At 42.6% G+C, this 17,622-nt stretch overlaps 1 protein-coding gene across 1 annotated transcript in view; it reads left to right on the plus strand.

Moving 5' to 3' along the window:
* Nucleotides 1-9,474: 9,474 nt before the first annotated feature.
* The window catches only part of phf21b (PHD finger protein 21B), a 54,539-nt gene continuing 46,391 nt past the window's right edge, over nt 9,475-17,622 (plus strand). Inside the window, exons 1-2 of the mRNA XM_041030050.1 lie at nt 9,475-9,655; nt 10,316-10,381. Coding sequence (XP_040885984.1) covers nt 9,602-9,655; nt 10,316-10,381 — 120 coding nt within the window. The 5' untranslated portion in view covers nt 9,475-9,601. The remainder of the gene's footprint in view (nt 9,656-10,315; nt 10,382-17,622) is intronic.

Raw genomic sequence — 17,622 nt, forward strand, 5'->3', positions numbered from 1 at the left:
TGGAACCATCAGGCGTCCTAATGAGACTGATGATTTCTGTTTATCTAGCTTTTGGATTTATGGATACAAATAAATAAAATAAAATAAAATAAAATAAAATAAAATAAAATAAAATAAACACCTCCACAAAAGTATTCTGTAAAACTTCTTACTCAACCAACAATAATCATTTACATCAAATTCTAACAATTTTTAAACAGCAGACAAAAACAGACTTTTCCTGGCTTCTTCTTCAGAAACACTGAAGAGACAGTGAGTAAGAAATATTGACTTGTTTCTCTGAAACAATCCTGAAACTCTGAATGAAAAGCGTCAAAACTGGAGACACCTGTGAGGTTTTGTGGTGTTCACAGGATTCAGCTTGAAAGTGTCCCATAAAGCCTGAATTCACACATTTTCCCTCATCCTTATAAACTGGAAAACATCAGTTTTGGCACAAGGCATTAAAAATAAACCACTGCTGCTACGTCAAGGTCAGAATAACTTTCAGTGTTTGTTTGTTTGTTGGAGATGAAAAGTGACAGTTATCAGTCGCTCCACCTGCATGGGGTAAACAAGCTCTGCTACACATGTCCAGCTTTGATTTAACCTGCGTACTCACAGCTTTTCCCTGCAGCTAAATGGTGATTTTGGGATTTACCAGCCAGTCCGTTTCAGCTTTTCCTCCATCTTTCAGCAGCGTTGTGTTATTCAGAGAAAAACTCAGGATGCATTTAGAGGCTCGAGGGATTGGGGGTAAAATGGTGCAGAGCTGGGCAGCAGATGGCTCGTCTCCAAGCTTTCAGGATCCTGGTCAGCCTTGCCAAATAGGAACAGGTGCTGGAGAAAGTAGGAAGTGAGCTGTGGGCCCTAGCGGCAGCAGGAGACCCTTGACCAGCTGGCGAGGAGAAAATGGAAAGACTTGGCAGCAGAAAAAAGAAAACCTGTATAATGTAGAAGGAAGAGGCCAGCCAACATGTGAGACTGAGAGAGGCAGGGGCTCTTTAAGGGCTTTTAAACAGAGGTACAGCACTAACACATCACACTGAATGAGAGGCGATTATTTTAAAGGCTGAGATCAGATCCAGAATTTGATTTAATTTTGATGTCTGTGAAGATCCCAAAAAAGAGTTTTATCATGAATGTTATCAACATGTCGGGTAGACTTTCTAACAAATTTATTTTGCATATGTTAAAGACATGAGAGACAAAGAGCAGAGTATACAACATAAGGGGATATTTTCATTCTTTCTCCTGAAACAGTAAAACCAAATTCATTCAATTCATTCATTATTGGTGTTATATCACTGTTTCATTTCCAACATGTCTTATCTGTTTTACTGGTATTATTAAAGGAGCAGTTTAACATTTAACTGTTAACAACTGTTAACATTCATTAAGGGTTTAATGTTAATGAATGTTAACAATGTTAACAGCAATAATTAGACATTTGACAGTTAAATGTTTCACTCATTTTAATTCAGCATGGACTATGAAAATTTCATTGACATTTGTCACTAGTTTTTCACATTATAGACCAACGATCGATTGATTCAGTGCAAAATGAGTCTCTCTGTGTGTATAATTGCTCTCTATATGTTATAAATGTTACTCTGTGGAGACCTTTTCGTGCGTGTTCACCATCAGAGGCTGCAGGTTTAAAAGAAGCAGCTCCTTCCCACTGTGCAGAGAGAATTACAGCACGCTGATAAGATGGACGGGCCCTCGGCTCAGCAGGGGTCCTCTGAAGCCTGGAGCAGCCGGTTGGGCTCAGAGCAAGTCGGTTGGGGCCCCCCGAGCTCAGAGGGGCCGGTTTGTACAGGACCAAGCTTCAGAGCGGTGAGTAAAATCAAAGGCGACGTCTCCAGAGAACTGATCAACTATTGATCAGTGGTTTGCTTTGATTATTGGGGCCTCAATGAACTGCTTTAAGTTTTAGTTAGTTTTAACATGTTTTAATGTGTGTACACTAAATGAAGCTTAATCTCATCTCATCCCTGAATTATTGTCCAAATTTATATTTGTTATTATATTCTCTGTATGATAAAGATAAAATAAAGGTTGAATGACTCAGAAGAAAAAATCCTGTCTTTTCTGTATGGAGTTTGGCGTGTCTGAGATTCATCATTGTCCGTTTTCTGTTTGAAGGAAACAAAATGATCATGAATACCTCTTCTCTTTGTAATAATCTCATCTTGTAGTAGTAGACCTTCAGATTCCTTCCTGTAATTAATTATTATATGTAATTAAACCATTAAGGTCTTGCCTTCATTTTATTTCATGCATCCAATAATTCATGCATCTCTTCTCTAATTGCCCGTTCAGTGGACAGATCTACGTGTCAATTAGGCTTTTGCAAATGGAGCTTTAATTAGGTTGAATTAATTGACTGGCTATGTGGACAGCAATTAGTACAGAGACAAATTAAAAGGAAGCAGAGCTGATGTTTCTTAATGATCCAAAATGCTGTCTCCATTTTTAAAAAGGTGACATGACAAGTTTTAAACACATGGCTTTTAATTTTAATTCATTTTGTAACATTTCTCCTCAGCCTCTGAGGAAAAAGGGCTGGTTTTTCAACTGGACTCCTGTGTGGGCTCTGAGGTTTCATGCACTGGGAGAAAAATAACCTAATGCCTTCTAGTGGCTGAGAAAGGTACTAAACTGGAGCACAAAAAAAAAAAAAAAAAAAAATGACAGATGAGTAAAACTGCCTGTTTCAAAACAACATGTTCAACAATTTGACTTCTGTTAACTTACAGCAGGTCAGAGTCACTTTGAAGAGACTTTGATTTTCACTCATTTTAATTCAATTGCAAGATTCTGATTTGGTTTTTATGTATCTTAAGCTACAGATAACAACACATCACTCATGCTACACTGTACATTTTAACCACGGGGAGCAATGTGGGGTTCAGTGTTTTGCTCTAGAACACTTGGAGGAATCAGGGAATCGAACCATCCACCTGCACTCAGAAAAATCAGCCAGGGCGTTGGTTCGATTAGCAAACCAGAATAAATGATTGGCTTGTTTCTGTTGTCATTCTGTTTTCATTAACGTCAATCCAGTGACAGTGATGTCCCGCAAACCAATGGCTCTTATAAGGTTTGCTACTGCGCATGCTCCGCGCTCACGAAATGCGGAAAAAGTTTGAAGGAGCGGGAGCGTGACGTTCTGGGACGTCATCACCGGCTCCGTGCGACCGTGTACCTGTGCTGTAGCTAGGCTAACGGCTCCGCTACGGGAGAGAGGACGGTGAGTGGGATGAGTGCCAGGATGTAGCCGTAGCCACGGTCAGTCATTGTGTTTAAAGTGGTCAAGTTACTGTTTGTCAAAAACAACACTCATTGAAACAGTAAGACTGATATTAGCAAAGCTATTTTAAACATTAGTTAATTCAATAAGACTGATGTTAGTAAAACACATAAAGCCTTTGTTGTACTGAATTGTTTGACAAATGAACTTCAATTTATTTTACTAGACTAAGGACAAACATTCCCATTTAAAGAAAGGCAAACAAATAGACTGGAGATATCTACACAACACTGAACCCCCAGTGATGTCCAAGTCCTGTTAAAAACCTTAAGTGGTGAAAAGGTAAGTGGTAACGTGCCAGAGGAGTTTAGAGGCATGCTGGGAAACCCTTCCACCCACTGACCTGCAGAGAAAGAGGCAGTGAATGTTCAGACGGCAGCAGCCTGTGCTCGCTCCTCCGTCCTGTGTAATCCACATACGTATATGAATTGTGTCTTTGATGTTTCACTGCTGGATGTGGTGCTAACAGCACGCCGTCTGATGTTTTTGGGGAGTTCGTCCTCCCTGCTGCTCTGGATCAGAGCTCATAACAGCCTGTGAAGCTGATTCTCCACCTGGGGAAATATCCATCTGACAAATGAATTCGCCCGTCAGACTCTTTAAAGCCGCCTGATTACAAACTGTCTGTTTGGTTTAATATGAAGTGGCTTGGCAAACACTAAAGGGAGTTTAGAACAATCAGACTGAGATGATTGAATTATACTGATTAATAATTCATTCCTGTTAAACCCTCAAACTTAGAACAAGTGTGCGGCTGCTGCAGAGCTGCAGTGCTGCTACTGAGGAGTGTGTGTGTGTGTGTGTGTGTCTGAGCAGGTCCAATAACTTTCTCTGACCAACAACCCAAACACCACGTCTCCCACATGCACTCATTTTTCTGTTGAATGCAAATTTCTCATGATCTTGGTGTTAAAGGAATGACTTTAGTGGTTCTCTGCTTATACTGAGATTCATTCATCACACCTGCTGTTTGTGGCTGAAGTGCTGGGACGTTGTATATTTCTCTGTCATGTTGGTGACAATACACAGAAATTCTAACGTAACTGTTGAATGTTGACTTAATTGTTGTTTTGCAGCTCGTAGAGGTCTGATCACATGCTGCCTCGTGTTGGTTTACATGAGAGAGAGATTTTTTTCTTTGTGATTCTTTGCAGCTCCTTAAACCAGAGAAAAGCAGAGATATCCTTTAGTTCTGGCTGCCTCCTCCCTGCTACACTGCTGTTTCTGACACAGAAAAACAGAGTGGATCATTATTATGTCAGCATATTATCTCCACATGACAATTTCCAGCTGAACAATGCATTTCTCTCCCATTCACAACAGCAGAAAAGCACCGCAGCCTTATTTTTGTTCAGATACGACTCGTTCTCCAACAGCTCTTCTTCGTGCTGCAGAATTGCTCAGCTGGTAGCCAAAGCTGAGCCGAGACCACTCGCCTGAAAACTTGTGTTCATTTATTGTTGGTGAAGTGAAAGAAGCTCTGAGTGAGAGAACTGGGTCACAGCCTCAGCAGAACAACAGTTAGTTTGGGAAAGTTTCTGCTGTCGACTGTCAGGGGCGGATCATGAGACAATGGGCCCCTGGGCACAGCCCCCCCAACCCTCCAACAGCAAGACCTCAGGACTCAGAGACACAGGGTGACTCTGTTTGTGCTCCTTTTGTGTCTTTTTGTGGGCGTTTGATTGATTTTACAATCAAAATGATTAAACACCATGCAGAAACTTTGGCCCAGGGGCTTCCTGACTCCTCAGGCCCTTGGGCTTGTGCCCTGTAGGCCCATTGATCCATACATGTTGGCTGTACTGCCTCTGTCAGTGTAGAGAAGAGCAGTGGAAGTTTAAACCTGAGAAGATGCTGTGGAGGTTTCACTTTGTTTCACTGTCGTCTGTGTTAAATTCAGCCAATCATTTACCTGTATGCTGTGTTTAGTAATTAGCTAATGTTAGCATGCTAACACAGACATTGTTGTGTCTCTTTTAGTGTGGAGGTCTCCTTGTTGGAGGGTTGGGGGCCCTTTACTTATCTGTGGGGCCCTTGGTTTCATGCTCTGTCTGTGACTGCAGCAGACAGGCTGATATCAGGCCTGCGTTTTTGTAGGTGGGGGGATGCAGCGCTTCCTCTGCTCTGATCTCTGCTGCCAGCTCTCTCTGCTCTCTGACTGCACTTGGCTGACATTTATGTCAACCTCTCATAAGCCCAAAGACACAGTCCTTACAAATGTCAGTGTATCTTTTCATCAGCAGTGAAGGATACGTTCTTGGCTTCTGCTCCGTCTGCACGGTGCGACGCCGCTGTTTGCCAATCATCCATTTGGAAGACCAAATAAAAATGTCAGAGCACCTCTTCAGTGATGGAGAGTCTCTGCTGATATTAGGCCACATTTAACTGTCGACCCTGCTGCTGCTGTTTACACCACACATGTTCAAATTAATGCTACAAAACACACAGCACTGTACAGCAGGTATTTCCACCAGCAGGTAAATGAAGTGAAGTAATTTGGAAATTACCACATGGACTCTTTTCCCTCATGTTAATTTATCTTTTAGGCTATGTGCTTTTCTTTCCACTCTTAATTATACTGCTGTGTAGAGCAGAAGATATTCAGGACAAATAATGAAAAAGCTTCTAATCTCTAACCCTCCGGCTTATCGTCCTCAGTAAGAGCCGCTCATCAATACAGACAATCTACTGCGACACAGAGCTGTGATTTCTTCTTCCAACTCCTCAAACCACTAAAACTGTTTTACATTTATGGGAGGAAAGTATTTTATATTTGTTTTACTTATTCTTTATTTTGCTTGTTCTTGGTTTTCTGTCTTTTTTCTTTTTAGAGCATTTGTTAAAATTTGACTAAACCAAACCAAGAGCAACATCACAACTACGGATCGGATTGTCACCTTCAGAGACCAGGTGGTGAACTTAATGGAGCAAAGGAGTTCTCCTGTGTGCCTGCTACCTGTGTTTTGTAACCTGTTGTCTGGACCTGTCTGTGCGCCTGCCTGTCTGTGTAAAAATATTCCTGCTATTCCTACGTGCAGATGCTCTGCAGACACAATAAAAATCACAGTGACTGTTTGATGTCACCAAATAATTAACCTTATTTCAGATACAGTTAGAAGAAGACACGGAGGAACTCAGACAGATTTGATATCAGCTGGACGTTAGTTTTTATCTTATAGTCTACCTCGGGCCAGGCCTGCACCGGCCATCTGTCAATACTGGCAGAAACCAGTGAAGCCTGGCTGGTCCTGGACCCAGCCTGGGTCGTCACTCACAGGAAGTGTTTAACAAGGAATATTTGGAAACCAAATAACATACAGCCGGCTGCTTGACTGGATACTGAAACAGAAACACAGAACTTTTATTTATTCAGCCCCAAAGTTTACAGAAACAAAATTACAACACAGGTCTCAGAATTACCAATGCCCCTGAATGCAACACCACAAAATGGAGTGGCATACTAACATCCAGTGGGTCTATTATGTTTAATAATTTCCACATGAATATGAGTGTGTGACTTCTTCTGTCTGGTAGTTACTTGGCAAACAAAATTAATGGGTTGTACAAAGAGAATATAGGCTCATAACCTCAGTAGAGCATCCCTAAAGACCTGGTTAGGCCCTTAACCTCCACAAATACAAACAAATACAGCAGCAACTACAGTCTGTCTGAAGTAGGCCGAGTGGAGCTTAAAAACTCGAACTGCTTGGAATCGAAAGCCACCACAGAGAGGACTTCAAGAGTTTCACCGCTGAGCCGTGAAATGAACAGTAGCAGCTGAAGTAGCAGCAGACCTGGCCGGGGTGGGGGAGGGTTTCAGCGGGCAGGCAGGGAGGCGAGCAGCGGAGGGACTACTTTCTGGCAGCTGCCTATAAACTACAACTTTACTGTTAGTCTTCATGCAGAATTTAGGCCTGTATTTGTGAATCCTGGCTCGCTGGAATCCTTGAGGGATTGAAGTGTTGTATTAATAAAGACTCTGGAGTGTGGCTCGAGGCTAGCGGATTCGCCGACATGAATAAAAAGCTCCACAGCAGCGTCGAAAGAATAGTAATGTCCGTTTGTGTGTCCCTGGAGCTGCTGCCTCTGTCCATGGTGCTACTCTGTTTCACCCATTAAAAGCACTGCAATCTAACTTAAAACAAACAGAAATCACACAGACGAGCGCCATTTAATGATCAAATTGAGAGAATTTGTGCTTCAAACTGCGTTCAAACTGTTCACTGTCGAGTTCACAGCAATTTTAAACGCAAACTGCCATCTCTGTTCTTCATCAACTCTCCGATCACATATTCCAGCACACAGCCCCGCCCTCTAATGCTCATTGGTTCTATCACCTGTCCTTCCGCGTTTTCAACTCCTGATTGGCTCATCCTTCCCGCCTCCCCTTCGTCCCCAGTACGCCGAACCAGTAGCTTTGACCAATAGCGGCTCTGTTTGTATCCAAAGGGCGGGAAGAGGAGAAGGCGGTGGTGGAGGGGGTCAGACTGACCGACATGGGGAGAAAGGGGTAGGATTTTTTATAACAAGCTGCCACTTTTTTCCTCTTTGTGTTTGAAGAGGCAAAAAAATAATAATACTAGTCAGACTGGGCTGGAGGCTTCTATTTCTTTCGACAAGTTTTATGTTTTCGAATCTTCCACATTCCCTCCTTTTTTGTTTGTCTCCGTGAGTTCTGGTTCGAGCTGTAGATGCTGCTGCTGCCATTTTTCATGTCAGTGCTGGAGTCCACAGCAGATGGTTCATGTTACACGTCTGCAGCAACACTACTTCTGAATGTAGTTCAAGAATATTCTATACTCAGATTTAAGTCTGTAAACGTAATGAAAATGAATAGTGGTGGAGCATTATCATCAACATGATACACTATAAATATGTATGTTGCAGCAGCATTGTTTTACTACATTGTTTTTTTTTAACTGACAAAATATGTACATAGAGATCTCATATTAGTGATTGTACAGGATCAGACCTATAAGGCCGTGTTTTGGACGATACTACACTGCACTTGAGATTTTTCAGTAGTCTGGTACTTGGTACAAAAATGGCTGCTATACCTTCTTAAACTGCACACCACATTATTATACTGGCAGTGTAAAGTGAACTGTTTTGACAGTGAGAATTGGTTGAAAGACTTTCTGGACTTGTTTCAGTCCTCCAAGTCTTTGGTAATAGATTGAATGGACGCTGGAGCTTTACAAGGTTTTACTTAAAAAATAAAAGTGGTAGAAGGACTTTTTATTAAATAAAAGCACAGGAGTATTATCAGAATAATGAATTTAAGAGAATCAACGAAAAGCTAAAAGGCACAAGCGCAGAACTTAAATGTACTCATCTCTTCCATAGAAAGTCACTAGTATATGATATATCTAATGGAAATAGCACTGTTCAGTATTTTTGCTTTTAAATGTATGGATATTTTTTATTACACATTTTGATATTGTTTCTGCAGCTTAGTTGATTTTTACTCTTTTATTTTATCTATATTTGTTCACTGTCATCACATTTCATCTGGATATTGTGTATATTCTCATGCTGTGTGACAGCTGCTTCTGTCTGTTTGTTGTGTGTATTTATTGTTTTGACAGTGACTTTTTGCTGCCCTCTTGGCCAGGCCTCTCTTGAATCAACATGAGTTTAACCTGGTTAAATAAAGGGAAATGAAAAGTATACATAAGATAAATATAAGTTTAGGGCAGGATTGTAAACTAAATGTAACACAGAATAAAATGGTGAAAATCTAGTATTGATTAAAACTTTAATCAATACTGTAATCTGCAGCTCTGTTATTCCATACTCCTTACTGTGAACTAGTAGTTGTGCCTCCCCGTGGCCGACTGCGCATGTCCGTTTTGAGGTGGTTGGGGGGGGGGGGGGGGGGGGGGGGTCTTTCTATCTCTGCTCCATCCGGGAACTTCAGAATTACCATTGACAGCCGAAGCGCAACTTTTCCCCAGGCAAAGTGAAATCAAGCCGCGGACTCGGACAAAATATAGTCCCCATCTTTCAACTTAAAATTATCGACGGAAAAGCTACCCCGCTCCCCCGTCGGACCCCTCGACGATCGGCTATAATCTGGAGAGGACCCGTCCGGGGCCTGAGCTCTTTCCGCCGGGTTTGGAGCACTTTTGAAGACGGGCGGAAAGTGGGTGATGAGTCCTAGCCTGTAAAAGAAGCGAGAACTTGCTTTGCAGGCTGAGTAGTTCTTCTTTCAATTGTTATTGTCGCTTTAAAAAATCTTTAATTCACTTAAACTTCGTCTTGGCCGCGTCGAAAGTGGGAGAAAAGTGCTTTTCTAGTCGGAACATGGAACTACAAGGCCTGCAAGAGGCGCTGAAAGTAGAAATCCAATGTCATCAGGTAAATGAAACATCGTGTTATAGCAGCCTTATTGGTGTTATGAAGCAAGTGAGAGCAGGAGGGTGAAAATCTGAAGGGATGAGAGGTTAACACTCCGGGGGTGGGGGGGGGACATGTCGCTTTGTACTGTCTGCTGGCGACACAACGTCCACTTCCAAGTCTGATTAAGTGCACTTTTCGCAGTACTTTGGCTAATTGTCGGCGGTGTTTTCTCCGAAGAATTTGGAGCGGTAATGCGGTGGTGGTGGTGCTGTGTGGCGTTCAGGACGCGACCTGAATATTTATGAGGTGCCGGAGTCGCTGTGGCTATCACCCCCGCTTTGTTCCTCCCTTCACATACTAACTTGAGACACTTTTCTAACCCACATTTCGCTCCTCCATCGTCCACAAACTAGTTGCACAGATGAAGCAGGACCCACAGGTAAACGTTATATTTTCCTGAGAGCTCCTCAGCCACACGACCCGGGCTCGGGTTGGATCGGTGGAGTGTGTGCGAGAAACTTTATCAGCATAAATCTCCTCTTCTCTTCGGCTAGCCTGTCTTTATTTGGGCAGCTTCATCGTGACTTTGCTGAAAATACATACGGTTGTGAAGTTTCATTGTTGTGTCAAAAAGAAGAAATGCTCATTTACACTGACAAATGTTTTGTTTAATTGTAGGATGGAGAGCTTAAGAGACAGCTGCACGACAGGCAAACAAGAATAACAGCCCTGAGCGATAAACAAGTAAGCTGCAATATGTTTCGTCTCTCAGGCTTTCAGGACTGTTTTTCTGCCTCTTCTGTGTCCATTGTGAAAGCTTGTCTCTTTAGCATTAACAGCGTGGTGGCTGTGTGTTAAACCCCTCGTTTATCGTGTCCTGGTGGGCTATGAAGCTGGGCTTCACCCCGGCTCTTGTCTCGACACTCAAAGTTGTGTAATGTTGAAAAATTTTAGCGTCCATTTTGAGTAGGTCGACATGTTTCTGGAGAGTAACGTTAGAGGCTAATAAAGGAGCAGCCTGGCTAACTACCCGACTCAGACTTTTTTGGAAACATCGTAATTGAAGTTTAAAGGTTAAAGTGAGGGTTAATATCAGCCTGGAGTTGCCTTTTAGCGTCTTTTACACGGTTAAACACCCCGGTTTTGTTACTTTATACTTAGTCTGGTGGTATTATTTCTTCTCGGTCACATGACCACAGCGGTGCGTTTGATTCGCTAACGATTACGCTTTCACTTTTATTTATTTATTTATTTATTTATAACTATCTTTACGGCCTGCAAACGGTGTCTTTACATCAACTTTGCAGCAAGTGCTTTTTGAAGCCACGCCGGAGATGGAGGATGGATGGAGGCTGCAGCAGTGTTCAGCACCGCGGCCAGCTCCTCCCGCTCCTCCGGCTGCTGCTGCACCGCCCCGCCGGTCGGTCCCAGCCCGACAGCAGCGCACACAACTTCCCCACATTAGCATCAGGGAAAAGGAGAATTCATGGAAAATAGGTCGATATTTATCTAACCGCTCGCTGTCTTGTGTTTTATTTGAATAGTTAGTGGCCTGATTTCCTTCTGCTTGACTTTAATCGATGCCGTTTCCTGTGGAATGCAGTTTATAAGCACTTGATTTGTTGCAGTTACAGTTAAACACATTAAACTTGCTTTCTGTAAAAAGCCACATCAAAGACCCAGCAGCATCATCAGCAGCTTTTTTAATAATCCAGCTTTTTGACTTGATGCTGGTCTGAATCATGAGGCTGAATATTTGTGTTGTAGTATTTTTCTCCATTCTTCTTCTTCTTCTTCTTTCAGTTTGGTAGTGGAAGCTTCCATTTTGAGAGAGAAAAGGGGGTGGTCACCCCCCCCCCCCCCCAACACGGAGAGGAAAAAAGTCTGCAGAGTTTCGTGCAGGAGGAGGTGGAGGAGGAGGGGGGATGGGCCCCCATTCATGCCTAACATTACCATTTTGATTGCTTTGATGCTGTTTTTGGTTTGGAGGGGGGAGGGGTGGCAGGGAGAGGAGAGAGAGACAGAAAGCCCAGTCAGCACTGCAAGGCGATGTTTTTAATCACTGATTTTTTTCTTCTGTTTTAGCAGCAAAATGTGACCTTTACTTTTCCTCTGCACATATATGAACCACCACTTTACGGTTAAGCCAAATTAGCCTGGAATTATACATCCACACACACAGATTTAGTGATGATCTTGGCTAAAACTAAGCATGCGTTGAGGCTGTGTCAACATTTGCTGTGCCTCAGAATAAACTCACCCTGAACTTTAAACTAAGAGTCAGTATTTATCAGTTTGAAGCAGAAATAATTAGATAACTGCACAAATGTTTATTAGTATGATTGAGAAAACATCTAAGGCCTGGAGGTCATTTCACGGTCACGGTTTGAGGCCTGTGGATGGAAGTTTTATTTCCTTCAGCGTGAATAAAAGCTTATAAACATCAGCAGAAGGATTCATTTTGGAGTTGAGCTTTGAATATGGAGCGCAGTCTGTCTTCAGCGTCCATGTTGTGAATAAGAACACGTTTTAATAACACCCTGTTTTGCTCCAGAAAACAGCCAGTATTTGTCAGAGGAGGGGGAACAGGCTGCTCTCTGGAGTTGACGGATGTAAATGCAAATGAGGAATGATTAGAAAATCAAAATAACTTAACTGGAGAAGTGCAAAATAGATGGGATGCATTCTTGAATCGGACTGCATTTTTATTCTCCTCCTCATATATTCAGATTCAATATCAAGGTCTCTCTCCGCCATAAAATCTAAATCGACTACCTTCACCCTTGATAGCTGTGTTCTTGGCCCTTGAAGAAGAATGGATTCATTGATTCTTTTTCATTCTGCTCCACTTGCTCTCTGTTGCGTCATGGCACCAGTTTTTACTGACTTGTCAGGTAGAGAGAAGTTGTTTTTGTTCCTTTTTAGACAGTTCTGCTCCATTTACTGTTTTGCAGGGGTCTTTATTTATTCCTTAAAGCAGATCATCATCGATCAGGGTGTTAGCAGCTTCTGGAGAAAAGTCTTAAGTGGATTTATCTCTTGAAATGTGCATTCAATACTTATCTTTATTCCATTTCTGGAGTGAAATCGTTGTTCTAGTCTCGAGAAGTCTTACATTTAAGTAGAAACAAAGACCAAAGCTACTTGACTTGAAAGATTTCCAATGCCAGTAGTAAAGTCCTTTCAAAGGCAGCATCTGTAACCATGGATACTCATGCTTCTGACACATTCACAGTGTGTAAACCTCATTAAGGCTTTTCTTTAAAGTTTCACATATGGACATCTATACAGAGTGTGTCTTTTATATACATGTGGAATGAAGAGAGTGTCCACTAAACTGAGACTGACTGCAGAGGGAGAGATTGGAGGAGAGGCCACAGATGTAGTAAAACAGACAAAAGCTGGTTTTATTTGGATTTGTATTGAGGAATGCAGCCGCCTGATTGGTGCAACTTACCAGTGTCAGCTCCTGTCATTGGATGACGTGGAGGAAAAGGCGTGTTGAGAGAGTACCTCACAATTAAATGTGAATGGTTTAATGAGAAATTGTGTATTTCTGGATGGTTGGATATCCAGGGCTTTGCTGTGTTTAAAGGTCGTGACTAACATTGTGCGTCTCGATTCGTGCTGTTTACTGATGCTGTAAAGTCCATATTATGTGCTCATATTGTGCCTGTTAGTGTACAAGAAATTATTATATTTAAAAGTACAGTCACATTAGGCTTTTGTTTGAGGAAACTGCCCCCAAAGAAGATGTGATGGCACAGTTTAGAGGTGGTTAATAATTCAGATTTCAAGCATTGTTTGAGAGCGATGCTGCAGTTTGATGTTGTGCAAAATAACAGGCTGGTACGTAGCTAGAATCCTGACTTGTGTGTTTCCAGTGTTTGTTTTGGTGCAGTCACGTTCAGTTTATTAGACCAGAGGGGTTCACACGTGTGTTTTGGTGAGAAACACTGAAAGTAAACATTGTTTGTTTAGACGAAAACTCCACAGTGGAGCTTTAATTTAGATCTGTGAGATTTTTGTTCAGTTTAGAATCGAATCCTTCAGAAATCACGTGGTTTGTTATGATTTTTGAATCGAGAACTTGATTCTCTCCAGAGCCAGCATGATTTAACATGTATGTCTGTTCGGTTCATGTGAGGCTCTGCTGTGCTGCAGACTCTAAAGCTGTTTTTCCTGCATAAAGCTGAGGCAGTGCTATTTTTGAAAAAAACTTTCCGTCCTGGGAGTTTGTACCTGGAGTCAAAGCTTTCATCAGCTTTTGAAACCGTTTTTTCACCGTTCTAACTGGCATCGTGCCTTTCAGAATAAAATATAAAATTGCACTTACTGTGTCCCTGCCTCTTTCTGAGTTCTTATCGTTTGGGATAATGACGGAAAAGACAGACGCGAGCGACTTCTGCTGGGGTTTGAACTAACGTTACGGTATTCAGTATTTTCTCCACAGACTCTTTGAATTTATCACATTCCCAAACACGTCCCTTTCTCCTGTCCTCACCTAATCAAGTCCACAGTAATGCTGGGACTCTTGTTTAGCTCAGTTTAAATTGAGACATGATACTGTGCTTTTATCAAAAATGATATCACAGTAAGCCTGAACCTTTCAGGGCCCCTGGAGGTTTTGGGGGCCCCAGCACAATTGCCTGTTTTTTCAATAATAAAATAATAATGTCAATAATAAAACCTTCAGGCTCTGTTTTAGTTCATCTTGTAGTGAGTAACTAAAGTGGTCCAGTAAATGGAGTGAAAGAATAAAGTTTTCTGTCCGATGTTGTAAAGTGGAAGTGACAGTCGTCAGAAAGGTGAATGCGACAGATTTGAGAAAAGCGTGACGGAGTGTCTCTGTTTGTTCCCGTACGGCCCTGCAGGTGACATTAAAGCTGCTGGGACGTGGACAGAAACTGTTTCCAGTCCAGGGAAAAGCCATTTAAAGACAACACTGTCTCTTTTTCCTGCACTAATGTCGTTTTTGCACATACATTAGTCAGCGGGGGTCAGCGGTCGGCCCGCGCTGCTAAAACTGGTCTGTGTCATACATCAGCTCTCAGTAATTGGACATTTGAGAGGCTGGAGAAGCTGTTGGTTGTCTCCAGTGGGAAGCAGGCCGCTCCCTCCGTCCATCCCCCATCCATCCGTCCCTCTGCCGGTCCATCCATCCCTCCTTTCCCAGCCTCCTCCTGCTGGGCTGGGGTAAAGGTTTCAGGGAGTGGTGGTCACTCTTAGCCGTGCATGGACAGAGGACAGGCCGGTGAACAACTGAAACCAAACTCGGACTAATCCCACAATGGCTCATTATAGGCTCCTGCAGGGCTGATTAAACCAGGGGGAGGTTTAGGGATTTCTGTGGGACTAACTGGTGGTTTTACAGAACAGGCTGGTGGAAAGGACCAAGGGCCGATCTGTATGTTTACACAGTTTTCTCCCTCAGTCCGTCCTCTTTTCTTTCTCATTTGTCTATAAAAAGTGAAGGAAGCTTTACCTGGATGAAACCTGCTACCAGTCCTTTTATTTAGGTCGGTTTCCTGCTCGTCTCCAAGGACTGAACTCTGGTCACTAACTCGTCCATCAGTATGAGCCAGAGCGTCTGTCTGTCTCTGTTCACTCTGTGATGAACTGGAGACCTGTTTAGGGTGCCTCAGTGCATGCTGGGATACACTCCAGTCCCATCACCCTGAACAGAAAGAGAAGATGAAGTTCAGAGACATGGCTTCCACGAACCACATCTTTATACATCCTTTATTTATCATTCTGAGCAGGACGAACCATGAATGACTGACTTTACAAGTGTATAGATCCTCACAGTAAGACAAATGGAGGTGGGTGTGTGTGTGTGTGTGTGTGTGTGTGTGTGTGTGTGTGTGTGTGTGTGTGTGTGTGTTCAGTAGGAAGGGCCAACTAAAGGGCACCCACATATCACCAGCACAAAGCAGCAGATTCCCCGCTCAGTCTCAGAGGAGTATAAATCTGCTCTCTTATGTCCCAGTGCTCTTGAGGCTGCAGCGAATCGTCCCCCTTTTTTTTGTTTGCAGACTCTTTTTAATCATTACTGGGAGGCACGCTCAGCTTTAATTAAGAGCAGCATGGCAGGAAACCCTGCGATGACTCTTCCTGAGGGAGGGCAGAGCTGCTCGGCGACACACTGACTGTCTGTCTACGAGCTTAACTTTTTATTCCGCTGCTGAATTCCTTCACACGTTTTCTGCAGGTCTCAAAAAGTCGTGAAAAGCATCAGATTCATTTTCCTCGAATAAGGCTGTAGAAAGTTATAACAGTTCTTAAACTTTATTAACAAAAGTCCTGAATATCTTTTCTTGCCTTCTGTAGACGTAACATCAGTTGTTACTTTGGACGCAGGTAGCAGTCGTTAGGACACGTGTTGGTTCTTCTTCACCGTGGTGATGGCGATGGGCACTTTTTGACATTTAAAACTAAACAACTAACCAACAAAATCATCAGCAGATTATTCAAACATGAAAATAATCGTTAGTCGCAGCCCTGATTAAAACCAGGGACTTGTCTGCTGATGCAGTCTGTTCTGATTCTGTATTCGTTTACCTGAATGTTGAGTAAAAACGTACCTGACACCCCAACACCGATGCTTAGGATCAGCCGGGGACATCCCCAATCAAAACTATGTCATGCTCTCTAACAGGGACCCTGTGTAGTGGAGTCAGGCTGGTAAACACGCTGCGGATCACCTCCCACTTTCGAGGCCGGGGTTTGTATCATCCTGCAGCCGTGCATTCGTATGACAGCTCCTTATTACCGAACAGCAAACAGTCATTTCCAGAGACTCGCAGAAAAGTGCTGATGTAGCTGGGCTGGCAGGCAGAGGGAGCAGAAAGGCTGCGATGAATTAACCCATGTTGACTGCCATGCTGCTGTTTCTCCCTCTCAAACACTCTGTCATCTTCCTGCACTCAGCAACAGTGTGTAATGTAACGAGGGAGAAGCACTAAATCTTGTTTTTTTTAATCTGAGGAGGGTCATAATTCACCTTCTACAGAAATGACTAAATCGTACATAAATCACACGTTGTCAGTGGCCGGCCGAGGCATTTACATGTAATTTCTATTTTTCCAGTGTATTTACCTCAGCGAGTCCTCACACTACTGCTTTGGAAATCTTAGATATACAGTAATCTGTTATTTCTCCAGCAGTTTATCATTCATCAGTTTTATTTCCCATGTAATGGTTTGGTTTAGCAGTGTATCTACTGTAAATACCACGGCTGCATCCTGTTAGCAGACATGTCAGACGTGTCGGATTAATCCCTGTATTGTACACACAGTGATTTAAGCGTCAGTTCTTTTAATGATTTGACAGATCTGATAAATTTGGATGGTTTCAGTATCAGGGCTGCAGCCTGTTCTTTTCATCATTGATTGATCTGCAGATTATTTCCTGGATTAGTTGATTAATCTAGTGGATCGCGTCGTGTCAGTCGCTGGAGTTCATCTCGGTAAATTATAACTTTCTGCCACGCTGACGACTAAACTCATGTAGGAATTATAATCTGGGCTTCACAGGCTGGTCATTCCAAAGCTTAGCTAGCAGCCACATGTCCCATCACACAGTGAAGGTGTTTTCTGTGTCTTGTAGCTGTAATAAGAGACGCGGGGGATCATGAGAGCAGAGGTTAGGACGTTTTCTGTGTAATCACTCTGTTGAAGTGAGGAGGCTCATTCTGCAGCACAGTTCCAGCCCCTGGAACAAGCAGCAGGTACATAGAAATCAGAAAAAGTCATTAAATTTCCTCACTTCCCTGGTTCCACAGCAGCACACTCCTCTGTTTGTTGTGTTTGGAGCTGATCCCAGCGGAAATAAGAACGTGTGAGAGTCTGGTTTGGAAAAACTGGTTTTGTGGAGTGAACAATGACAAAAGATCATTGTTTTAGTTTCTAATGTATTTATTCTAAAATTCAAATGTATTAAATTCGTTCTCATAATGTTATGATGTCTTGGAAAATATCACCAGT

This window comes from Toxotes jaculatrix, chromosome 22 (genome assembly GCF_017976425.1).
Source record: "Toxotes jaculatrix isolate fToxJac2 chromosome 22, fToxJac2.pri, whole genome shotgun sequence".
NCBI classification, from domain to species: domain Eukaryota; kingdom Metazoa; phylum Chordata; class Actinopteri; family Toxotidae; genus Toxotes; species Toxotes jaculatrix.